This window comes from Arvicanthis niloticus, chromosome 15 (genome assembly GCF_011762505.2).
Source record: "Arvicanthis niloticus isolate mArvNil1 chromosome 15, mArvNil1.pat.X, whole genome shotgun sequence".
Taxonomy (NCBI): Eukaryota; Metazoa; Chordata; class Mammalia; order Rodentia; family Muridae; genus Arvicanthis; species Arvicanthis niloticus.
In genome coordinates this window covers 62,106,703-62,117,135 of record NC_047672.1, presented here as the reverse complement: position 1 = coordinate 62,117,135, position 10,433 = coordinate 62,106,703, and the positions used below count along the sequence as shown (strand labels likewise).

At 41.4% G+C, this 10,433-nt stretch overlaps 1 protein-coding gene across 3 annotated transcripts in view; it reads right to left on the bottom strand.

The window, feature by feature from the left end:
• Positions 1-1,187: 1,187 nt before the first annotated feature.
• The window catches only part of LOC117720592 (ATP-dependent translocase ABCB1), a 76,624-nt gene continuing 67,378 nt past the window's right edge, over positions 1,188-10,433 (bottom strand). For all 3 annotated transcript variants that reach the window (XM_034519158.2, XM_076913104.1, XM_076913107.1), the window contains 3 exons: positions 5,880-6,086; positions 3,268-3,414; positions 1,188-1,729 (listed from right to left, as the gene is read on the bottom strand). In XM_034519158.2, coding sequence (XP_034375049.1) covers positions 1,529-1,729; positions 3,268-3,414; positions 5,880-6,086 — 555 coding nt within the window. In that variant the 3' untranslated portion in view covers positions 1,188-1,528. The remainder of the gene's footprint in view (positions 1,730-3,267; positions 3,415-5,879; positions 6,087-10,433) is intronic.

Here is a 10,433-nt window from a genome sequence, read left to right as displayed (position 1 = left end):
TGGTGATTTAAATGAAAAGGTAATTTTTTTTTTTTTTTAAATTTCATTTTAAAGAGGTCTGTTGTGTTAAGATAAACAGATTTGATTTCTGTTTTCGTTAAGGCAAGGTCTTATTCTATCTCGAACTGACTTGAAACTTGCTTTGCAGCCTGGGTGGCCTCACACTCAAGATCCTCTTGCCTCAGCTCCTGGTGTCCTAGATTTACAGGTATGTGTGCTAATGCTCAACTATTAAACTATTAAGCTAACATTAAAGCTGTATAATTTTTAATATTATAGGTAATGGTTCAACAGCATCCTTTTATGTCTCTAAACTAGATTTCAAGAATTGACATTGCTTTATTGAAGCATATGCTTATTTAAAACTCTTGTTATGTTGTTTATATTTAAGTAAACAAGTATCACAGTAAAGATTCCCTCTGTTTATCAGGAAGTTACTAAGCAAGTCAGCTTTTGTGTTGTTTTGTTTTTCATAACAGAGTTTCTTTGTGTCGACCAGGCTTAACTTGCACATTTTTTTTTTTAATTATTGAAATTGTGCACACTTTTTTTGGTTATGCATTTCTTATTGGTAATGATTTGATCATATCATTAGCTCATAGATTTCCTTTTATGAGCATTTTATATATTGAAGATACCATTTACCCTAATAAATATGGCCCCAGAGCTTGTGAACCTCACTCACATTTACTGTGTCAGGGTTAAGCTTTTCGAGATGTTTCTTGTTTGCATCACGATGGATCGAAACTCGTGGCATATTCTAAACATCTCTAGTCAGGAAAATCCGCTTTGGAAGAGACCAATTACTAGAAACAATGTTAGTGAGTAGTTAAACTTATAAAGTTATAAGAGTGTTGGAATCATTGAAGAGCGTTTTTGTAGAGCAATAAAAGAAACTTAAGGTGCATTTGAACAACATATACTTGGCAACCTCATCCCACTTCCCACAAACTGTGCTGGGTTTGAGAGCAGCCAGTAACGGCCATGTGAAGGTCAGTGGACAGGTCGGAGAGGTAGCTGCCTGGTGATGTTCCATGTGAAAATGCATCCCAAATGGAAGTGACTTAAACTACTTAACCATCCCACAAAAAATAGAGAGGTTCTTAAAATCCACGTTTCTGAAAGCTGAAATTATTTACAGCACCCTATTTGGAAGAACAGATAAATTCATATGCACAACAGATGACTCCAATTATATGAAAATTTATTTTATAGGCAATTTAAGAAATAGTACTTTTTAGTCTTTATAATCATTTAAAAAAGCAGGGTAGAAATTAAAAGATGAAACAAAATTACACATTTTATTTTAAAAAACTACATGTTCTCTTATGAATCACATAACACAATTAAAAACACAGCCCTGTTTAATGATTTTTTTTTTTCAATTTTGGCTCATTTAATTATGAAGTCTTGGAAGGCTTCTTATCGAGATGAAATTACTTTTAACAGAGCTCATCTTTTAACTTTGGTTAAGTGTCATGTTTAAACACCAATATTAAAAATACTTAGCACCTCAGATGATCACAGTTCATGAGTGCTTTGCTCCAGCTTGAACCATTGTGAAATAGATGCCTTTCTGGGCCAGCAGCTGCTGGTGGGTGCCATGCTCCTTGACCTTGCCATTCTGAATCACCACAATCAAGTCTGCGTTCTGGATGGTGGACAGGCGGTGTGCGATCACAATGCAGGTGCGGCCTTCCCTGGCTTTGTCCAGCGCTTCCTGAACAACCTGTTTCACAATTGCACTAGAGAATTAATGATATAAACAGTGCTCTTCTTATAGATCCCCCTCCATAACCAGACCTGAGATTTCTCTACTATATCCTTCTTCAATTGTGTTGTTAAAACTACAAGGATTCTAAATCAAGAAAGCCAGAATGCCCGACACCAAGAGAACAAAAGACAGCATATGCTGGTACAGGGAGGGAGAAAGCCCTCAGGCAGATGGAGGGAATGAGAACTGGAACATCCACTGTGGAAATCAGTGTGGAAGATCATCAAAGCAAAGACAGAAACATAATCATCTATACCTGTGCCTGGGTATGTATCTAAAGGTTCTAAGCACAATATCACAGATATCAGCCCATCTGAGTTCATACACTATTTATCACAGCTACTGTATGGAACCAGGCTAGATACATACGAACAGACGAATAAATAAAGAAAATGTGGAATATATACAAAACAAGGTTTATTTCTCCATAAGGGAGAATTAAATGTTACCGTTTGAAGGAACATGGAATTGGAGATATCGTGTTAAAAGAAATAAGTCAAACACAGAAAGACCAATGCCATGTGTTTTCCCATATGCAGAATTTCTATTCAAAGGTATATATGATATAAATGTAGAAGGAAAATTCTGTGGTGCTTGTAAGACTTCAAAGGGAGAAGAGAAGAAGAACAGAGGACAATGAGGTATAAGAAAGACAAAATATTCTGTTTTCTTTCTAAATGTACCAATAACTATAGGCTTTACATATATAATACATATATTTTTAGTCTGAAAGTAGAAAAAGAACCAGCTGGTGAGATGATGAATGAAGGTAATCAGGAAGTAAATATGAGCAAAATAAATGATTCAAAATGTATAAAATATAAAAAAAAAAAAAAAAAAAAAAAAAAAAAAAAAAAAAAAAAAAAAAAAAAAAACCGCTGGCATAAGTGAACCGTAACATAAACTTTAGGGACTAAGGGTCTACCACATCAGGAAAAAGAAAAAAGAGTGACTTTAGAAGAGTTCTGAGACAGGGGGTATCTAATATTAGAGAAAGGGCAGTAAATGCACCTATCCAACCATTTAAAACACTCATGTGTCTTGCCACACAACATCCCTCAAGGTGGTCCTCCAGCCCACCTCATGGTAAATGCAGGAAGCTGGAGCACCAGACAAAGCCATCATAGCAAGTAGAAAACATCTCTTGACCATCCGCCCTTCAGATAGCTCGACTCTTAACCCTTCTCAAGCTGGAAGGCAGCGGCAATGGCTGTCTTAGGGCACTGTCAGACCCCAACTCTCACCTTCAGCTCCTCACAGGCTGCTGCTGAGATGTTTCCTGCTGGAGCAGACTGCTGCCAGCATGCAGCTTGTAGGCAGAGCATCGTGGGAAACATGGGGTCCATGACTAAGCTGCCTCTTATCACTGAGGTCTCCTAAATCCCAGCTGCAGACTCGTTTAAACTCCACTGGGAGCCAACATCAGCAACAATCAGCTGTCTGGAGCAGTGCTTTCCACTAAGGCAGAGAAAGAACCCAACTTAAATCCTTACCTTTTCACTCTCTGTATCCAGAGCTGATGTTGCTTCATCCAGAAGTAAAATGTGAGGCTGTCTGACGAGGGCGCGCGCGATGGCGATGCGCTGCTTCTGCCCACCCGACAGCTGAGTTCCTTTGTCTCCTACTCTGGTGTTGTATTTCTGTGAACGGAATTTGGTTGTTACGAAAATAGAGGTGATGGCAGACTGTGCACACATACACAGTTTGATCACAGCAAATAGGATAATTAGATAAATTTAGTCTCAGAGGCTAGAAATAGGTTACCAGAAAGCTAAACAAGTCAGGGAAAGCCTCTAATTGGGAGGCTTAATGGTTCTTTTTGAAAACAGATATTCGGGCTCCAAAATTGCCTGCTTTCATGTAAATAAGCTTGGCTTTCTCTCTTCCAGAACGTGGCAAGTCCATTATCTACCATTTCCTGGTTTTTGTCTTTGTAATAAAGATTGGTAGGAGGCAGGAAATGATTTGAACAGCTGCTCACAATAACAGAAACATTTTGTCACCAGCAGGTGACACCCTCTGTGTGATTAAACCAGGTAAAGAAATCCTTAGAAAATTTGTCTGCCTCTGTGTGTGTGTGTTTCTATTAAATTATCTCCAACATTTAAACAATTTTAATGTGTCGAGGAATTCCACTAAGCTTAAAACAGATCCTTCTCTATCCAAGTCTGGAGTCTTTCAAAACCATTTCCCTATCATTTCAACAGCAGAGAATTGTCACAAATTGTTATATACAATGACAAAGACATGGGCTAAAAGATGCCATAACATCAGAAAGCAGGAGAGGGTGTCACAGCATGTGTAAACGGAAAGTACACTGCCTTATTATTTGTAGGCCCATGTGTAGCTCTGATTCCTGTGACTTTGACGGTAAAATTCATGTTCTATATAAGAGTGCTATTTTTATTTATTTTGTTTGGCAATCTCAGTTTTATGGTGGGCAGAACAGGCCTGCGTCTGTGGAAGAGATGGGTTCTGGTGAGGATGGAAAGATGCTTGGAACAGTCAGTCTCCTGAGCTACTGCTGCCCCAGAATTCAGCACTCTGATGTGTCCTGCCTCAGAGGAGTGCAGGGTTACCAGACCACATTGATTAGTGATCAGTGTGATCCTTAGGGAGAAGAGAAGATGGTGCTGTTAACTTTGTAGGAAGGAGGAGGACACAGGCTGGGGCAGAGGAAGGCAGAGTCTCAAACTAACCACTCAGAAGCAGATGCTTAGAGAGTGGGGCTTACTGACAATAGGATGGATCAAGAGTCCAGAAAAGGAGGTCCTGTGGGAGCCAGTTACTCTACTCGGTCTCTATTATGCATCACTGTCACCTGGGATTTAAATAACAAAGTGCTGGGTTTGACTGATAGGTTTTTGTTCTTTTCTTTCTTTCTTTCTTTCTTTTTTTTTTCTTCAGACTAAAAAATTTGCTTTTTTTTTTTTTCACCAACTTCTAGGGGGAGGATTCAGGCTTTGACAAGCAGTGAATCTCTTTAGTAAAGGGGCCTGTAGGCTTGTACTTTGAGGAGAGCAAGGGGACAGATGTCCTTCAAGGTCACATGCTCTACAGGAGTAGTTATCTGTGGAAGGACCACGTGAGAAGGATAACATGGAAAGAGTTAGGACCTCTTGCTCACGCTATCTTTGCCCACAAGGCCTCTGCCCTCCCGGCTGGTTTGAGGCTATTAAGTCCTATTCTGTAGAGGGCATTTCCTGTAATAGAAACTTAACTGGTGATAATGGAAGAAGATATATTATTTGGGTAAGACCTGGGGTTGGAGAGCTAGATCATTGGTTAAAAGTATTGGCTGCTCTTTCAGAGGATCCAGATCAATTTCCAGGACACATATGGCAGCTCACAACTGTCTCTAACACCCATCCCATGGTATCTGATGCCTTCTGGCTTCTGTAGACACTAGGCCTGAATGTAGTATATGGGCACACATGCAGGTAAAACACCCATACGTGTAAGGTAAAAACAACAAAATTAAAATAACTGAAAGAGCCAGCAACCCTATTTATCAAACTTACTAGAGGAAATGAGAGAGCTTTCATGGAATTATAACCTAGGAAACATTTTAATAACCAACTTTATAGGTATAGCCTGGGGCCCATAAAACTCACAATAGAAGAAACTGTACAATACCGGTCGTCTCAATGACTCAGCCCCAATTAGAGAGCCGTGCTTCTGGCACTGGTCCAGCTGTCAGCCTAGCCTAATTCCAGAATGAGGCTTGAAGCTTGGGAAAGAGCTGAAAACCGGTGGCCGAAACAGAAATGGAGAATGGGGATAGCTGGTGAGGACCGCTCCTTTGTTAAATCAGGACACACAGATCAGGACTCCCGGCCCTTTACTCAGACTTGAAAGAAGGGGATTATCTCCTTGAAGGTTTGGGGCCATCACCCCAGAAGCTGTAGGTCAATACCAGGCCGCCTCCTAGACAGTTCCTGAATGGATGTCACTCTTTGCTCCTGCCTTACCAAGACTCACGGGATCAGGCAAACTTAATGCCTTGTAGGCAAGGGAGATGTGGCCAGATCTGTGTATACATGTGGATATGTTTTGGCTACCGACTTTGCTTTGGTAATCTTAATCCGGAGGGAGAGAGACATACATCAGGCAGCGAGTCGATGAACTGGTGGATGTTGGCCTCCTTGGCCGCCCTCACAATCTCCTCATGAGACACGACCCGGCTGTTGTCTCCATAGGCGATGTTCTCAGCAATGCTGCAGTCAAACAGGATGGGCTCCTGGGACACAATGCCCAGGTGAGCTCGGAGCCACTGGACATTCAGTTGCTTTACTTCTTTGTCATCTAGGAACTGAAAGCAAGGTTCACAGATCAACTTCAGGACCAGCACAATTCAGATGTAGCAAAATCACCACCATTACTTTATACTTTAAGACTGTGGGGGTGCCATGAGATGAAACAACTGTTGAGGCTCTCATTCTGCCTCAACACTTTGTCTCAACGCTTTGGGGGCTAAGTGCTCTGGTCAAGAGAGAGAGTGGGGCTCTTGGGGCAGGCGACGCGAAGAATGGAGACAAGACAGGGTGTGATTCAGTCTCTCTTCTATTTTCTCATGTCTTCCTTATTGAAGGGAATTCTGAGGTATTTATATACACACGCAGGAGAACACAGGTGAAAACATTTTACCACGTGCACCATACAGCTGAGGTCACTAAACAGCAAAACAAGCTATGTGGGATAAACAGTATATTTATCAGAGTGTGCTTCAGCTGTTATAGGCTTTTGACAACCAAGTCTTTCATCAGGGTATATGGTTCCAGATGGCTGCAAAGTTGATCTAGCTGCTTTCTGCTTAAGTCAGCTCCCAACAAACAACTTTGGATTTTTAAGGTTTGTTCAAGAATATCATAACTGTACACTTTGAGGAAGTCCCCATTTCTCATGTTTTAACCCTTTTTTTTTTTAATTTAAGTAGTAATAAGCAGAAAGTTGACCCTCCTTCCAAAAATATCCGTGTCCCAATCCCTCAAAACTGTGAATGTATTTTGTCAAAGAGGCATTAAAATAGCACACTGTATTATGTGCGGACATTAGTATGCTACTAATTGACTAACTCTAAAATACAACGATTGTCCCAATTATCTTGGTGTAGCCAATGTGGAAAGGGGACAGGAGCAGGCTATCCTGAGGTGCGTGGCATGGAAAGACTTGGCGAGCAACTGCTAGCTTTGAAGATGGAGAAAGGGGCCCTGACTTAGGCAAAGCAGAGCAGCCTGTCTCTTGTGGTCCCAAGAAGATATGCTTTGGTATTGTCATTTGTATTTTAGAACAGTGAGAGTTGTTCTAAAGGCTCAAAGGCTTACAGCAGTGTGTGTGTGTGTGTGTGTGTGTGTGTGTGTGTGCGCAGAGAGATAGACAAGGGTATAGAAGGATTCATGGTATATTCAATACTGAGCCAAGAGTAGAAAAGAAAAGGTCACTGTTCTCCTACATCACTGATTTTCAACCTATTGGTCACGACCTTGTGGTTGAATGACCCTTTCACAGGGATGGCCTAAGGCCATCAGAAAACACCGATATTTACATTCACTACAGTAGCAAAATTATGAGTTAGCTGCGCAAGAGCTAGGGAGGGACCAGCATAGATTTGCTGATAAAATCCTTTTCTGATACAGATATGCCAACTAAACAGATCTCTTTTTGGGGAGAAAAAGGGGGGCCTTCAAATGAGGAAGCTGTTAATGGCTTCTAAGGAAGACCCCAGTACCCCAGCTTTGGACAGTCAAACAGTGGTGCTAAGTGTGAACTTGCTCAGATATGTTCTCTGTATACCTTGTGAGTAGCTGTTGCCTCTGGGATAGCACTGGCCAGAACTAGGATAGATCTTTGCCACTGGAATGCATTTCTACTTGTGAGGCTGGCAGTTTACATGGATAGAAAACATTCCATGACCTTGCTGGTTACCAAGTTCTGTTGCCATGGAAACCACTTTGTGCATCTACTCTCCTAGCTTTCTAAACATTTTAAAATAAGTCAAAGTGCAAACTAAAGGACAGGAAGAGGCAATGAAAATCATGAAAGGATGTAACAGGCAGAGTGGTACAAGCCTACTACCCCAATGCTACAGCAGTAGAGGCAGACCACGTTAACCTCAGCTACATGCCAAGTTCTAGAACAGTCTGAACTACAAACACACAAGCAAGGACTCCATATTGGAGCATTCCTATGTGATCTTGTTAGAACGAGGGAGGATCATATCTTAGAAGTGGAAATTTGAAGAAATAATCCTTAAAGAAATTTATTCTATGTCTATATCCCTGGAAGCAAAACGTGTTTATAACTGTAAACCACACAGATTTGGGAACTATTTAAACCCACATTGGCCAAAGAATCCTTCCTCTAAGAAACACAAGTTTGGAAGCCCAGAATATAAAATGCTTTCAAGTACAGCTTCTGTGGTAGAGGCACACCAGTGGTTTGATGGGAGACCCAGAAATTCTGGAGAATTCATGAAAATTGCTCGAAAGATCCAAGCCCAGGGGACTGGAGAGATGGCTCAGTGGTTAAGAGCACTGTCTGCTCTTCCAGAGGCCCTGAGTTCAATCCCCAGCAACTGACATGGTGGCTCACAACCATCTATACTGGAGTCTGATGCCCTCTTCTGGTATTCGGGTGTACATGCAGGATGGAGCACTCAAACATTAGAAGAAAAAAAAAAAAAATCCATACCCAAGGGAAGGCCTATCTAGAAAAGTAAAACTCGGTAAGGAATAATTAGCCTGCTACAGCTTCTATTCCCTAGTACAGTAATTAAGTGCTGTGTGTGTATTATCTGCATAGGTATGTACTCTGAAATAAAGAAAAAATGTCAAGGGCTGAAAACATTTTAGCTTCTGAGATAAGCACAAAGCACACACTCCCTCCTTTATCTTCACAACAATTCCTAGGGTCACAGTGACCCCAACTGTGGTGCCTGGGGCAGACTGGAGGGGCAGAAAGGCAAAGCCAGGAGCAGACTCAACTTAATAAAAGCTAGGGTGCTAGGGCTTTCCAGTCCACGTAAATTCTGGCACTTGAACAGCATTCTGGGAGCAAGGGAGGCCAGGCTGCTATCAGGAAGCTCTCCCTCATGTTGTGGTGACCCCCAACCAAGAAATTATTTCATTGCTACTTCATAACTGTAATCCTGCTACAGTTATGAACGTTATGAATCATAATATAAATAAACACAAACATGATGGGGGCTCCACCCACAGTTTGAGAACTGCTGGTTTGGAGTTCTGTGGTCAAATTTTAACAACGAAACTTAAAGCAAATTGAACTCAAAAAAAAGAAAAGCACTTTTTAATAAAGTAAGAAGATACAAAGCACTTATAACTTACAGAATAAACTGATTATACTGGTTGGTTTTGTATCAGTTTGACACAAGCTAGAGTCATCAGAGAGGAAGGAGCTTCAGTTGAGGAAATGTTTCATGAGACCCAGCTGTAAGACCGTAAGACTGTAAGACTTTCTCACTTAGTGATCAGTGGGGGAGAGCCCAGCCTATGGTGAGTGGTGCTATCCCTGCGGTTCTGTAAGAAATCAGGTTGAGCAAGCAATGGGAAGCAAGCCAGTAAGCAGCACTCTTCCATGGCCTCTGCATCAGCTCCTGCCTCCAGCTTACTGCCCTGCTTGAGTTCCTGTTCTCCCTTCCTTCAATGGTGAACAGTGTTGCAGAAGGATAAGCTGGATAAACCCTTCCTCCCTCCCCTAACTTGGTCTATTTTTGGTCATGGTGTTTCATTGCAGCAATAAAAACTCTAACTAAGGCACTGAATAAAGTATGATTGTTTTGAATAATTACTGTATGGAACTTTTAAAAGCCATGATTATCAGACTGAAAGGTCTCCATCCATCTTCATCTTTAGGGCAGCCAGGATCCCTAGGAGCTGATGGGAATCAATGTTATGGTCATCGTCTATTGGCTATAAGTGGCTGTATGGGTAACTTAATGAATACAGAATGACAGCTTCCTGCTCTAAGTTGCTTCTTTGCACTCTTTTCCCTCTATCCCATGAATATCCCATGAATTTCTTTAAATTCACAGCCAAAACAGGCTTCAGCTTCCTCCTTTTAAAAATATTTATTTTATTAGGGCTGGGCAGTGCTGCACATGCCTTTAATCCCAGCACTTGGGAGGCAAAGGGAGATAGGTGTATATCTGTGGGTTCAAGGCCAGCTTGCTCTACAGAGCTAGTTCCTGGACAGCCAAGGCTACACAAAGGAATCCTGTTTCAAAAAAAAAAAAAAAAAGATTTTTTTTTTTAACTTAATTTGTTTTTATGTATGCATATGCTTCGGTGTATATATGCACACCATGAACACACAGGAGGACAAACAGGTCAAAAGAGGGAGTCAGATTCCCCTGGAAATGGAGTGACAGGTAGTTGTGAGCTACCATGTGGGTGCTTGGAACTGAACCCAGGTCCTCTGCAAGAGCAGTGAGCACTCCTGACTGTGGAGCCCTCTCCCCAGGCCTCCAGATTCCTCCTTTTGAACTTGCTACTTCAAATGTCCTCTACTCTGTTGTTCTTCCAAACTCTTTCACAGTCAACTACTTCATAGTTCCCTAAATCTCCATGTTTCCTCCCTCGCTTCCTTCAGACTGCCAAGCTGTTTACTGAGAGTAGGAAGTGTTGGAAACAGTCCATTGGTT